A 15,447-nucleotide genomic window follows, 5' to 3' on the forward strand; every position below is an offset into this window, starting at 1 on the left:
GTTGGTTATTGTTCAGCAAATTAGAACTCAAGTTTAACAATGTTGAGTTTAATTTTACTAAGTTACTGAAATGTGACCAAATTTACTTTTCCTGCCCCAACAGTATAATATCAATGTGACGAAAAATTGGCATGGGTTTCTATATTTCCTGTGTAAATCCATTCTAACTATAATAAGGACTGTTGATACGAAAGAAAATCTATCTAACTAATGCAAGGGCTGATGTGACGAAATTTACATTTCTTGCCCCCTATTTTGAAGAATCATACCTCGAATAGGATATAATTTTACTTTATCACCATACCTATGTCGATAAACTAGTTATTTTGCCAACAAATAGCAAATAAAGTTATCATAATTTTTTGTGACGAAATTTACAAATTTGTACCATGTTCAGGTGTTGAAATTTTGCCAATGTTAACATATCACTGCCATATAATAATTTATATGACCGGTGTGTGGTTGAAATATTGTTAATTGATCCATAGTACGTAATATATGGTGTTTAAGTTGGTATACTAATATTTACTCAATTTCACACATGTTGAGATATCATACAAATGTATGTGACAAAGTTTACCCATTTCTGCCTTCTGTATTTGTATTTGCCTATAACAATGAAATATGTAAACAATTCAAAACACATTCAGCTCACAAAATTAATCCTAGACTATTCGGCATTTCTTGTCAGGATGTCATAAACATCCCTCATATAAATTTCTTAAATGTGTGACAGAGTTTACATGGTGCTACCATTTAACGAAAAAAGTCGCTAAATATGTAGATAATAGTCATAGTCATATGCAACTATCCTATAAATTTGAAATTCAAAAATTTGGTCAAACACGGCAACAAGGGGTCCATATAAACTCTGTCACGTTTTTTAAGCGGCAGGTGTTCAGAAATCCAATGTGTTACGTAAAGGAACGCTCAACAAGCCTCAGATCACCAAGGCTATACTGTGTGATTGGATGGAAACTTTTATCGACATTCTCGACAGTTATTGTTCACCGCTGTTGTTTTCAGCCACCAAACTACAAGATGAAATCGACCAACTGAAGGACGAAAAGATTGCAGATCAGAACACTGTGATTAAACTGCAAGGACAATTGCTTGAGAAGAAAGTGAAGATTTGACCTCTGTTCAGACGACAGTGAAAAGCGAACTCAAAGCCTGGTCGTCAGTTGTGAAGAATTCATGCAGCAAGGCGCTAGCGCCTAAGAAAATGAAAGCTGCTCTGAAAAGTGCCTCCGAGGAAGAGGATCGTAGTCAAAATCTGGTCATCTACGGTCTACCAGAAAAGAGTGAAGAAATCCTGGAAAAGAGAGTGCTTGAGGTACTAGAAAACATAGATGAGAAACCTCGAATCGTTTCTTGCTGTAGGATGGGGAGAACTGTATCAGATGGAGGACCAGCCGTTAAACCTATCAAGTTCACTCTTAGCGGCTCAGATCATGTGCGGCGAGTGTTGAGCAAAGCGAGAAAACTAAGAGAAGTGGAGGGGTATGACTCAGTGTACATCAGCCCCGACCGATCAGCCGAGCAGAGAGCTGCCTTCAGGAAGTTAGTTCTTGAAGTTAAGCAGAAAACGGGAATTGGAGCCTAAGCGAGTTCATGTTATAAGGAACAATAAGATCGTAAGCTCCGAGAAGGACTGATGGGATATGATTTTTTATCAACATATTATTTGATTGATTTTCATTTACCAGGGACTAGGCTTGTGCGGTGTGGTTTCGACTACAATTTTACTGCGTTCTGGTTTCCCTTTGAAATTTGCATACATCTGTCCTTTAGAGATAGCAATCAGTTATATCTCGATTTTATTTTGCGCCACATGTTATATTGTATGTAAAAAAATTAAAAAAATAAAAAAAAAAATAAAAAAAAAAAAAAAAAAAATTTTGAAAAGATTTTCATTATAGTGTGACAAAGTTTACAACTCACTGCCGGCCGCGTTTAAGCGATATCTTATCGTCTGATAAAGATATCGTTATGCGACAAAGTTTATCTAGAGGATGAAACGATTATCCTAACCATTGAGGGTTTATATAGTTTTATAGTGTGACACATTTTACATCATCGTGCCATTTAGTAGGGTCACTAATATTTACCAATATCCTCAAACTTCAATGAACGTGTCCATATAACAACTTGACTCTTGCGAGCAAGCGACCCATGAGAACGATGGGTCCTACTGAAGCCCAGCTGATTTGCATCGAGTCCACTATTCCAGGACGAACCTGCTGGTACCATTGCTGAGCAATGGCAGTTGGGTTGGGGGCGCCCCTCCTAATAATGACTGCCGTAGATCCCGGGGATTGCATACTTATATTTGATATGCGTTTATACTCACTCTTTGCTAAGCCATTAATCTTACACACAACCACAAGTCGATGCCGAGGAGTTAATGTTTTGGTGTATCTAGTGTAACTGGTATATATTGGTGACGTGCACAAGGCTTAGTAAGGTATTTGCTCGTCTTATCGGATGTAACGGCAATGTGTACACGTTATTATATATATTGTGTGTATTGTGTGTTTGTTGCAATTGGGGTACGTTAATTGGAAGCGTCGTCACGCTTTCTACTCACATACACCCGCCTCCGAGAGAATTATTCTTAGAACTAAGTGTAGTTTTCGATTTGTTGTAATTGGTGTGGTTTACTCTGCTGTTTCCACACAGCAGGGGGGTGGGATTAATGATGCAGTGCTGGGGCTCGAACCAGCGATCTAACGATTGCTGGCCGCGCTGCCCGACACTACACCACCAAGCCCAAGGCTAGTGGCAGAGTCGGGAATCGAACCTGGCACCTCAAGCAATGCCAGGCGGAGTTACCAACTGAGCCACCAGCTCCCCTATCCCTATCAGATGTTAAAGTTCTCAATTAAATCAATGTTTATCACAAAATGCGATCGAAACAGCTGCTGCTGAACTTGTATTATTCATCTGAAGTTGCTGATCTGAAATTGAAAAGATGGGGGATAATAGATAAATCGGACTTTTTGAACCATAACTAGTTTCAATTCAGCAGACAATAACGTAAGCATACTTCTGGACGTGAATGAAAGAAACTTTAAGCATTTTATGACTGATATACCAAAAGGAACACCAAAATTTGACCCGGGGGTTAAATATGGGGGGTAAAAATATGGACTGTTATAAATATGGTTCTTTGGCCCGAAAAGGACCAAATTATACCCCCTATAATATTACCGACTAAGGTAGTTACTTTTAGGCCACCCTGTACTAGGCAAAATCTTTATTCACAACATTGTTTGTTGTTACTGCGAGCTCTACAAGATATGAAATGCTGTGCTCCAAAAACGTGAATAAGTTCCGCACGTTTTCTAGATCTCATTGGCCCTAGGACAGACAATTCAAAAACCTTCACTTGGATCCTAAGCCAATCCCTTATATACTCAAACATTTACTAATTGCTAATTAAACCTGCACCCTAACTGCAGCTAACGATAAATTTCACGTACTTTTTGGTATGGTCATGTCACGTGATCAAAACACTTTATCGCAGATAGATTTCCAGGGAAGCATTTCAAACCTATAATACGCATGGGGCGATTCGGAATCAGGGTTCACAAATATTTCTATCTAATTAGTTGATTACAACTGCCTGGATCCTTTCACCAAGTACTTGTGCCAATAAAATGAAATGAAATAATGTGCTTATATCCCGCCCATATGGTTAGCAGCCGGCACAAGTGCCAGCTACTAAACATGTCAGAGCAGCTCTAAAGGGTGAGCGAAAAAGACATCTTATATAATACTATAATAGCATCTATTAAAATCGTCCTTTGCCTTCTGTTTCATCTCCAATACGAGCAGATGGTGTCTGGCTTGCTCTTCAGGTGACCGATCCGGAGAAATGAAAACAGTTTTGTGGTGCTGACTCAGTCTCAGGTCCTTCGATTTCAGTAATATCTTTAAACCAAAGATGACAAGATTCCTACTGCGGTCCTCTTTCGATACAGCACTCTGAACAACCTTTTTTAAGCTCTGTTCTGTCAGTGTAGTTTCCGGTGAGACTTTTAAAACAGCTTGACTGTATGACCTGATCTCAGCTTGTACAGTTTCTTGAACGACAGATTAGGGCTTAGGCGGTGGTCTGAACAGATTCCAACTGCTTTGATTTGCCTTCGAGAAGTTCACTCTGCAGCTTGACAACCAAATTCTGTGACCGAATAAGATTGCTCAACTCCTCAATATCTGTCGTTATACTCACAGCTTCTTGACCAAATTGGTTCGTGTTACTGTACACAGTACACACTGTACATCAACTGTGACATAACTTTCTTAAGCGGTTTTTCAATTTTTTTTTCTGCTGAAAACTCTGACTCATCACAGGTTGAGGCTTCTTCACGTTTTGTAGGGGGGGGTGCCACTGTCTATTTTATCCCTGCACAAAAAAAACTGAAAAAAGACAAAGACAAAAGGGACAAAATGGACAAGAGGGACAAAAGGGACAAAAGGGACAAAAAAGATAATAGGGACAAAAAAGACAAAAAAGACAAAAAAAGGCGGGGACAAAATGGACAAAATGGACAAAAAGGACAGAGACAAACGAGACAAATTGACAGGGACAAATTGGACAGTAAAGAGAAGTCGCTGATTTCCGATAGGGTACAGGGTGTCGATTCTTTATGCTTCCTGTGTCTGAGGAAGCGTTCCTTCTTGTTCCACAGTTGTTTACATTTAGCTTCTTTTTCAGTTACTGGGCCGCGCTCAGCCTGTCATTCCGCCAAATCTTTATTCTTCATTCATAATGTTTATGAACATAATAGCCTGGGGTCCCCTGGTAACTTTTTCAGTTACTGGGCGCGGGCTGCGCTCAGCCTGTCATTCCGCCGAATCTTTATTCGGGCTGAGTGAATTACGACCTCCATCGCCCTGAAAAAAAGTGCGAATGTTCATTGGATGTTGCAGCGCACGTGACTCGCATTCACGTGATCGTTCAGAACCAATTACAGCCGCGCAAAAGATCACGTGCACGCCAACTACTTGAAGCGCGATGCTTTACTGTGCCGCGCCGCGCACTTAATGAGGCTTCTCACAGGCTAGATCGGCGAGATGCGCTACTGTGCCGCGTCGAGCTGCCATGAATTGACATCGTCAATATTAAATCATGTTGGTAACACTTTAATCTGTGTATCATGTTGATCCTCCTATTGATTGACAATCATTGTATTAATGACATTCTCACTTTTCAGAACTAAGTGCCTTGCTCTATCCAGAGCCCTTGCAATTGCAGTAGCGCGCGCCCGCCTCACGGCATTAAACAAGCGCGCCCGAAGTGGCGCAAAAGCACATGGTAAGGTGAACTAAGTGCCTAATATAATTAAGATATAACATCTAAACAGTTTTATTCCTGTTCCATATGATCGAGGATAGTCAAAGCTACAAAACCTAACGAAGTTTAGCTCAATCTAGTACTGCGCGTTCGAGATATGAGGTTAAATATTCCAAAAATAGGGATTTTCTGGTGTGACATTTGCTATATCCAGAGCCCTTGCACCCTTGTGAAACAAGCGCGCCCGAAGTGGCGCGAAAGCACATGGTTAGGTGAAGTGTGACATCATTGTAAATTTTTTGGAGTATAACCTCAATATCTCACAAACTATACATTTGTGGTCTTTCTGAGTTACACTATCTGTTTTCTCTGGCAATTTCGGTTCAGATTCAATTAAGTTTAAAACAAAATCTCAGTATTTGTGAAAGGACTGAGGATATCATGTTTGTAAACGCGCGCGCGCGCGCATGGCCCAGACTATAGCAATGGACATTGGACAAGAGGATTAAAGTACTTTCATACACACCAGCATGCTCTTTGATGGCTTAAAATGAAGATCCACCATAAGTTAAGTCACCACCTCCCTGTACTGTATTGTGATCAGCATGAGTTTAATCAAAGTAATGTGTATCACTCGCTTCACTCCGAAATTAAAGTATATAATTCTACAACTGACAACGCCAAGCTAGTAATTGAGTTTTATGAAAGCACTCTGGCCAGGCCAGATTACATGGAATTGGAAGTCAGTGGATTCTTTTTACCTAATTTTACCTCATCCCATTAAGGAACGCGCGCTGGGTAAGAAAAAACCTAGCCAGAGTGGAAGTCGGCGCCCTCATTAAATTTTTGGAGAAAATCGCTCGCCAAAATTTTTTGGACCAGGACGATGTCCTAGCCTGGCAGGATTTCATCCTTCAAGGCACATCGCGTTCACCTAGCTAACCAAGCTAACTTGTTCCACAAGTCATTTCCGCCTCCGGCGGTCGCGCGCTACTGCAAGCGAGCAGGCTATAGTTAGAGCAACACAGATCGCGTCACAAATCATATATTTATCAACATCTTGACTAGCTACGCGGTCCTTTTCCGCATGCGCTCGCGCTTTGCTCAAGTTGCGCTTTGCTCAAGTTACGCTCGCGTTAACTGCGCTAACGACCGAAATTTTCCCAATATGCAATAATTATTTTGCTCATGCTTCTAAAATGCTGTGATAATTAATAATATATCGTGACATGTAATTGTAAGATAAAAAACCTCGCGCGCGCGGCGCTTACATCTGCACCTGAGAATCTCTCAGCAATGTGTGGCTGTCTGCGCGGCAGGCTGTGTATTGAGTATATAGCTGAATTTAGATTTATATTTATTCATTTGGTGTTTTGTGGTAAATACAAATTTTCTTTTACTAAATTTTGTTTTACTCTACATTTGAGCTTGTCTAATTTTTTGTCTCATTTGTCCAAAATTTGTGTCCCTTTTGTCCCTTTTGTCCTTAGTATTGTCCATTTTGTCCCCAAAACACTGTCCTTCACAAAAAAATGTAAAAAAAGACAAAGACAAAATGGACAAAATGGACAGTGGCACCCCCCCTTTGTAATCCAAGTATTAAAGTCCTGATGCGCTTCAGTCAAATATATAGAGCGACAAACGTTCTAATAATTCCATATCGTCCATGATGTACTTAACTTGTATTACAAGGCTAAAATTATTTGTTAAATAGTAGTGTTGAAAGTATTAAAATTAAGAGTGGTAGTGGGTCAACTCATACATAATTTGTTAACCAGCTGAAAATGTACTACCAGTAGGAAATTTTCACGATTTTCACTCACACTGATTTCACTTATTGGTCACTGGTTAAAAATAATATGAGACTCAACTAATCCATCCAACTAGGTATCGTTGGTATCAAAAAGACAGCAGGGTATGGACCTCCTAGAGTTTGTTTCCATGTAAGTAGAGAACATAATATAATTATTTATATTAATTACTTTTATTCGTATTCTTATTATTTGCTGGTGTTACAATACTAATTGTTATCAAACTTTCCATATCAGCTGGATACCATCTTACGATCAGGCATAACGTATTGAATCATTTAATTTCATGGCAGATTATCAATAAAATGAAAAGCTCTGCTGGCAAGTCGAGGTCGTTCCAACGAACTAAAGTGAACCATGAGACAAGTGGTAAAATGCAGAAACATCGGTCACGTGACAAGATTTCCAGAGCTGTGAAAAGATTCGGTAAACATTTATCTAACATAAACTTTTCATGAACGTTCATTATTCATAACGCTTCATAAGCGTGTTCATAATCTTGAAATTATGACTTTGGCGAAATATCAACTCGAGTGGATAGGACTCATTATTGAAAATAAGTGGCAAACTTACACGTTAATAGTTAGACAAACACTTCTTGATCAGTTCTAACCAAACAGTATCCATGACTGTAATGGATACAGTATCCATGACTATATTGGAGTATGGACTGTTGTTAATGGATAAAGTATAAACACTGTGTTTTTGTTAATGTCTCACATCATATGAAGCGTTATAATATAATAATACCTTGGCTATTGAGTGCTGAGCGCGATAATTCCCGACAGCTTGCTGGAGGGAACGCGCGGGCACGAAATTGCCAAGGTGTTATGTATTATAATATTTTCCGGTTCCGAATTGGAAGGGGTGTAATCCGATACGTGCGCATGATACAATATAGTGTCTAATATATAGAACGCCAGTGTTATTTGTTTTACAACTTGCCGCCAGCCAGTCTGAGGTCTATGCTGATAATACCTTGGCTTCCTTTGCGGGATATATCGGCAAATTATCAGCTCTCAGTGTCCGAGACTTTTAGTGGATATAATTCCCGGAAGGTATTATAAGGTGAAAGTTATCAAGTTTATTATTTAGACATTAACAATAGATTATTTATATTTTTGTCCTACAATATGCACCTTTTCAGTTCTCAGCGACAAAGATAAAAACGCTCAGTTAGGGTAAGTTTTTATGTATGATATATATGTATTTATTGTATATATATTATATAGATATGTTGAAATATTATATATAGCTATGTTATGTTGCTATATATAGCTATGGTAATATCGATATTGCAGTTAAACTTACATTGCAAGGTACCTTCCGGCGAGAGCAGATAGAATCAGATATCAAGGGAAGTATCAAATTGAGGTTTTAAATGTACAGGAACTCAAATTAAAAAATTAGAGCATTATCTACTCAGATAACCAAGATATTTAGCATATTGTGTTTGTTCATTGCATGGGTATGTTTGTTCATTGCATAGGGATCAGGAGATTGGGTATGGTGCTGGAGGGCGTCGGGCGAAAGGTGTCGTATCACATGATTGAGTGTTTAACTCAATCAAAATGCCCTACAAAATGAACAGAATGACGGATAACATCGTTATTTCAAACTTATACCTAAATTTTATTGTTACCTAAAATAGTTTAAATTGCACGGTCCACTTTTATTGTATTTTTATAATTTCGTAGGCTTCAAAATAAATCAACCGTTACGTATTTCAGAGATGATGAGGAGGAGGTGTGTCATGAAAACAACTCTCAATCAACTGAAATTGGTGAATTTTTAGCTTTAAAACTTGCAGATTCAATATTCACCTTTTTTATGGCGATTGACCAGCTTCCAGCAGTGACTCATTGCCTACCCGTTATATTATTAGGCATTATTATTAGGCATTATCGACAACCCCCTGATAAAATCAGCATATTACGTGTAGTAGTTTCAAGTTAAAAGAAAACATTTCAGATTCCGGAAACGATATAGAGACTCAAAAATCGACAGAAACTAAACCGAAGAAAAATATGAAGAAGCGTGCATCGGTTGCTATTCTCGTTGGCAAGTTTGAGGTAAGCAAAGCGTTCTGTCTGTGTTCAGATACAACGCATTACGTTGTGTCTTGGTTATTAGCAATGTTTGACTGATCATTATTCCAGCACAGTGGTTTCTTAATCCTGTAACCTAATAACGTTCAGTAATCTTGTCACCACTTTGTTATTCTACATTTCTAAATTTAATGTCTGTTAGAGCGAGGTTCGAGCAGTGAGGTCTAAAGTGTCCAGAGTAAAACTCCTGAACCGAGCCAGTCTGGACTGTGGTGCTGACTCTCAAAAGGTAAGTTGCAGTTTAACAAAATCATTAAAATGTTCTGAATGTTGCCACGTGAACATTATCAAACGAAACAGCACCAGGATCCAAGAGTCTGATCTGGATTGTTTTGGTAAGCACTGAAAATTGGTCGTCAACATGTTCAATATGGTAACCACCCAGGTGCAGTTAGCAAGTGTATCCCTACCTCCTGCTCCTGTGCTACACAGAGCAACCCACTCCACTTCCTCTACTGAACCAGAAGACAGAGAGGTGGAGTTCATCTTCTCTTCATCCGGATATAATCAGGTGTCACTTCAAATACTTGGGATTTGTTTGTTATTACTAATGTTTGGGATTATCAATGTTGTTGTAATTATCAAACTAAAGTTCGTCAAACCATTTCTAGAATCTTTAAATTGGATGTTAGACTTGATACAATTCAGAATAATTCGTCATTCGTGTTCTGCTATTGAGTAACATTTGAGTGAACGTTCTACGATTAATCTCGATTACTCTATTTTCCCAACCATCTACCCATAAGTAATTCTATGCCGTTTCAATCAGTAAATTTTACTAGGCTCCCGTAAGTGTGTATTGTATATCCAATTACCTTCTCCTGTGCCCCATTTTGTCGCATAAATGGTTCAATTGTCCAATATACCCCTATCCGATTCCTCATTCCAGATTCCAACTTTAGCGATTTTACCTCGTTGTCATTTCGATATTGAGTTAGATGTCTTGGTACTGACTAGTGATCACCACTAACCCAATCATTAATAAGGCACTAGTAGACGATGTATTTAGTAAATTATCCGTCAGAAGCTCTCACTAAACATCGTTTTTGGATAAATAATTTTAGATAACATTAATCTGGAAAGTGATACACTATTATTGTGACACGTGACCAATTGGCTTGCTGTATCCGCCCATCTAACCTCAGAATCACTGTAACATACTGTATGAGTATCAGAGTTATTATAGACGTAGCTGTTGGTGATTTACAGAGAAAGTTCAGATAATCGATCCTGAAATCATGCTTTAAATTGGATTGGTTTCTTAGCAACTGCTAAGGTTAATATAATTTCATATCTAATTTCTTCTGGTGTCCGGGACTAACATCTCTAGAATGTAGTTTTAAACGACGTTTTAAGGGCCCAACATCTGTCTTGGGAGTAGAGTTGTTCGCTTCCCTTATCTTCTCCACTTCTTGTACAATATGATCATGATCATGTCTCCAATTGTATCTTCCCTGCTTCAAGAACAAAGGACAGCATGTAAGGATATAGTCCACACAGGGGACAGTTGCTGGACGAGTTGTAGCTCCACAACTTGAGGTTGTTAGGGGTGCTTGCAACGTCATGAATGGCGTTGAGGTGAAACTTCGTGAGCTCAGGACTCAGATTGAACAGCACGCTCTGCCAACCTGTGAAGATATGGAGACCAAACTTTGTGCTTCAGATGTGTTATGATTCTACAAGTTTTTGTGCAAAATCTTTTGATTACTTGACATATATTAATAATGAGAATTAATTTGAGAAGATGTGGAATTAGGGTTCAAGCATTTATAACTATTATCTATTCGGAATTTTCGTGTGTTTCAGTGTTTGATATAATGAAATAATTATGTATAACATAAATTTAATATTATATTACATCAGGGGTCTGACGAAGAGCTGTTGTTTGTACCACGAGGTTTTAACTCAAACCGGCTTTTGAGACGCAAGAAAGCTCAACGGCGAAAGGACTTTGTAAGTTCTATTACTTTCTTGTGCAGTTGTAATCACTAGTTTCATAGGTAGTTCTGTGTCTGGTTCCTACTCTCAGAGTGTCCTGTTTAATCATGACATTCTTAAAACAGGACGCGTACTATAACCCAAAGTATCGTCAGCAACTCTCGAGTTTAAGATATTAAAGGAGCTGTTAGAACTTTAGAATACACGAAAACATGAACAATTTCAGAGGGGCTGGACAAAGTCAGAGAACGGTTCACCAAACATGCCAAGGTCGCTTCCAATTTCAATTTATTCGTGTTTGGATGATGTTTTATATTAATGCCATACAAATTCCGTAGCTTTTCATCTAGATGTGAAACAAATTCTTCATATTATGGAGCTTATAGGGTGTGGACTAGCTAAACCTTAATAAATTTTATAACAGATTTGGACTGTTGTAATTAGTTTCGCCTAAACCTGATTTGTATGTAAAACCTTTTCATCCTTGCATTCAGTCTTGCTTAGAATCTAATCATGCTCAAATCTAAATTATAAGCATATGCCATATTGGAAATTGCTAAAATGATTGATCTCGTTCCAGGGTGGGCATTTTTATATTCACGCGCTCACGACAAAGGATTATTTTGTGTGATTAAGGCGCCAACTTGTGGTTGCTCGCGGGCCGCGCACACATGTTTTCTACTTCTAGTTTTTGGCGAAACTAAAACTTTGTTTAAACTTTGTTAAATAAATAAATAAAGGCATTCAGTAACGATGTGATAAAACTACTTCTAGTTTTTGGCGAAACTAAAACTTTGTTTAAACTTTGATAAATAAAAGCATTCAGTAACGATGTGATAAAACTCAGATCGGTTCCAGATGTAATCTCTCCCTCAAAGCCCTCCCCGGATATGACGGTTTGAATATATATGTTTCTCTTGAAAGTTTTCACGGGCACCCTAAGATTTCTAATGTATTCTTTTATTGATAAAATCACAGAACTTCTATTTAATCCCACTGAAAAGTTAAAATCACAGGAGAATAGCCCAGTATGTTACCAAAGGCGAAACATAAGCTCAAAGCAGGTGACATCACGTCCATTCTGAAAATAGAAAATCTTGTGATAATAGGAGCAGTGAGAATATAGCTGATCAAGGATCCGAGGTATGTTTGACGATAAATAATGTTTGATGATAAAGATGAAAACTGGAAACTGATGAGTTATCCAGTTGGGATTTGGTTGGAGGCCATATTGGTTTGATTAAATTCCGAGTAATTGTATGCTAAACTTTCCCTCTGGGTTTTCAAAGGTCCAATTTAATGGTGAAATGCCTACCCATCTCAGAGATTTGTTTGTTAGGTTGAAGTTAAGAAGATAAGCTGTGAAATAACAGTTCAAGAGCCCACTCGTCGTAGACTCCCAGAGAGACAAAGATCACAGGTCAGCATTTGTTGTGATGTGTCGTTGATTATTTTTCATTAAACTTAAACTTTACATCTTTCACTCTTAATAAACAAAATTTCAAATGCAACTTTTTGAAACTGGTATTCCGTATTTGGTTGATTTAGTTAACGTAACTTGCAGAATGTACAGAGATTTATTTGATATTAAGTAAAATAACTGTTTTTAAGTATGTATTTCAATACAGTTCATTTTTCTTAGAGTGAACGGGGCCACAGATTGGACAACTCTATCGTTCAGAAAATAAAGCTATCGTCTACTTCAGTAAGTGAAGAAACTTTAGAAACCATGTTATTTCGTCCTGTTATTTCGGAGGGATGTAATAGTGATGAGAATCTTGAACAAGTTGATGAAAGAGTCATTTTGAGCTTCGAAAATAACTAAAAACGATCAATTTAATTGTGATATCGTTATAAAAATCGTTACAAAAATTAGTCGTTGCATCCGTTTATCACTCCGATTAAATATTTACCGAGCTGGTAAATTTGGTGAATCCCAGCTTATACTGCTATATATCTGAAACCGACATTAGTCAGAATAAATGGCTACTCGAAGATGCTTACCATTAAAACAAATGATATTCCAAATTAAAATTCTATCATTGAACTTATATCTGATTGCCACTGTGAGCTCAATGTCTTCAGTCATCAGTGTGGATGTACTCAGTCGCAATAGTCTTCATTGAGTCAAACAACACCTGGTTACTCTTCAAATGTGGAGTGAAGCAGCTTGCATGACCAGCCCCTGGAATCACAACAAATTCCAGTAGCCTGCCAGCTCTGCGCAGTCTGTGAGCCAGCCTGGTGGCTTCTGTGATAGACTGGTCAAACTCACGCTCCATTATTATTGTCGGAGGGAACTTCTCCAGCAGCTCATCGCTCGCTTTGCCAGGGAACAGATGCGGGCTTGACTTCTGTTCTTCATAATTAGCGGCGATGAGATCTTTCCACACTTTCATCATAGTTCCCGCTGAATTACGTTCCTCCTTCGTCATGGCGAGGGGGTCAGAGAAACAGTAATCGTCTACCATCGGTAAACCAGGTATAGCCAGTTTGACTAAATGACTTTCATTATTCTGAGCTAGCATCACCATAGAACCAAGACAGATATAGCCTCCACCGATGTCTCCTGCGATAATAATCTTATCTGGATCCACCCCAGACGTTTAGCATTCTTGCTTATATATTTTATGGCTTCGTAAAAATCCTTGACGTTATTTGGGCACCGAGTTTCTGGAGCAATACGATAATCAACATTGAACACAACAACTTTAAATTCCACAGCATAATGCCGCAAAAGGGTGCCAAAATCGGCAGCGGACATCGCCACCCCAGCTCCTGCGTGAGCGTAGATATAAGCGCAGTTATTCGTGTTTCCCTGGAGATTTTTGGGGGTATAAACTTTGATTGGCAAGTCAAAATCTCCATCGTGTGAAGTTGGAATTTCTAATGAGGTGGTAATGGTTTGCTCAACACTATTTTTAAACTTAGGGCTGGCTTTGAGGGCTTCTGCGTAGGGAGCACATCCTGCTCGGAACATAGCCACAAATTCCTTGTTAGACTTATCATCGTTCTTTACTTGTAGTTCAGTAAACCGTTCAACCATTCGCTTGACTTCTGGTGACTCGAAAGCGAGTTTTTCCGCATCAGTCATCGCTTTGAAATCTTCATCAAGTTTGCCAGTCAATTTGAAGTGAAAGAGATTTTTCGACACCACCCTTGACATTTTACCTATAAAGCTTTGATTGAAGATAACACATGCAAGAATTTTAATCGATAAAACAAAAATAGTCAAGCTGTCAACAAAAAGTTTGAAGATCAATTAAACTAGATAAGAGTTCGGGAACCAAATCAAACGTGAAATAATAAAGTCTTTATGAAGACTTTATAAAGTATAAATTCTTCTGAGTTCAAAGTGAATAAAAATAATCGTTTGAAAGAGATCGTCATAAAACAAAATTTAACTTCAAGAGCAAACTGCTCAGTGTGCAGAAAGAAAAGCAGCATCAATACAATCAATACAATCAGTATACACTTACAGAATTACAGACCTGAACATCATGCACATTTAAGCTAAAGCACTGAACAATGAATATGCACGTTGTGAAACTTCTGCAGTATTGACGATGAAATTCGGCTGCGAATGGAATGTTTACTAATACGTATTATTATTATGAAATAAAGTTATGTAAAGTTATAGTTATACAATATGCAGGGGTGGGGGGGGGGGGGGCAAAAGTCAGACGTTGGTGCGTATTTCTCAGTCACTGGATGCCCGATTGAAATAATTCTCTGCGTTCTCCACAGTATCGTATCTTGATAGCTTAGGATTTGTATCTCCCAGTTCCACCGCAGTAAATATTCACCTGATAATGACAAGAAAGGTGGTGTGAGTGGAAATGTCCTCGATACGGCAAATAAAAGAAAAATAAGTTAACCACGAAAATATGAGGCGCGAAAATTCAGTAAAAAAATTAAATTGAAAAAGAATAACCGAGATATTACATATAATTTCGTCAGGAGGGAATGTCAACAACAGAAAGATTCAAATGTGGATACATACCACATCTGTGAAACAAAAAAAACAGACTCGTGAGCTGGGAATCTATAGCAAAAGCAGATAATCGTGTAGTCGCCAAATATATTTCCTGTAGTAGCTGACCTCGTTTAAAATTTAGTATTGAGTAGTTTTAAAACATGAGAGATCACATCATATTCTGGCGTCAGTGGTAATTTCGCTTTGTAATATGAACCAGATAAGATCATTTTTGTTCTATTAATTTAAAAAAAAGTAATGTAATAGTAAAGAAGACAGTTTTATAACTTAGCTTTAATTAAATCCATTCCA

General features: G+C 38.3%; 1 protein-coding gene across 1 annotated transcript; it reads left to right on the forward strand.

Annotated features, from left to right (window-relative positions):
- Positions 1–1,225: 1,225 nt before the first annotated feature.
- LOC134823644 (uncharacterized) lies at positions 1,226–12,061 on the forward strand. Its single transcript, XM_063835179.1, has 12 exons — positions 1,226–1,563; positions 5,223–5,323; positions 7,190–7,245; positions 7,407–7,539; positions 8,261–8,294; positions 8,844–8,896; positions 9,085–9,185; positions 9,364–9,450; positions 9,607–9,732; positions 11,085–11,174; positions 11,386–11,429; positions 12,007–12,061. Exons 1-12 carry the CDS (start codon positions 1,226–1,228, stop codon positions 12,059–12,061), a joined length of 1,218 nt encoding a protein of 405 aa, XP_063691249.1.
- Positions 12,062–15,447: the final 3,386 nt, after the last annotated feature.

This window comes from Bolinopsis microptera, chromosome 11 (assembly GCF_026151205.1).
Source record: "Bolinopsis microptera isolate Bmic1 chromosome 11, MBARI_Bmic_1.0, whole genome shotgun sequence".
NCBI lineage: Eukaryota > Metazoa > Ctenophora > Tentaculata > Lobata > Bolinopsidae > Bolinopsis > Bolinopsis microptera.

Excerpts from the sequence above, each read along its gene's own strand:
- LOC134823644 (XM_063835179.1), top strand. The coding sequence starts at position 1,226 with ATGAAAGCTGCTCTGAAAAGTGCCTCCGAGGAAGAGGATCGTAGTCAA. Across the intron at positions 5,324-7,189 it reads AAGTGGCGCAAAAGCACATG|GTATCGTTGGTATCAAAAAG; the intron begins GTAAGGTGAACT and ends CCATCCAACTAG. Across the intron at positions 7,246-7,406 it reads CTCCTAGAGTTTGTTTCCAT|ATTATCAATAAAATGAAAAG; the intron begins GTAAGTAGAGAA and ends ATTTCATGGCAG.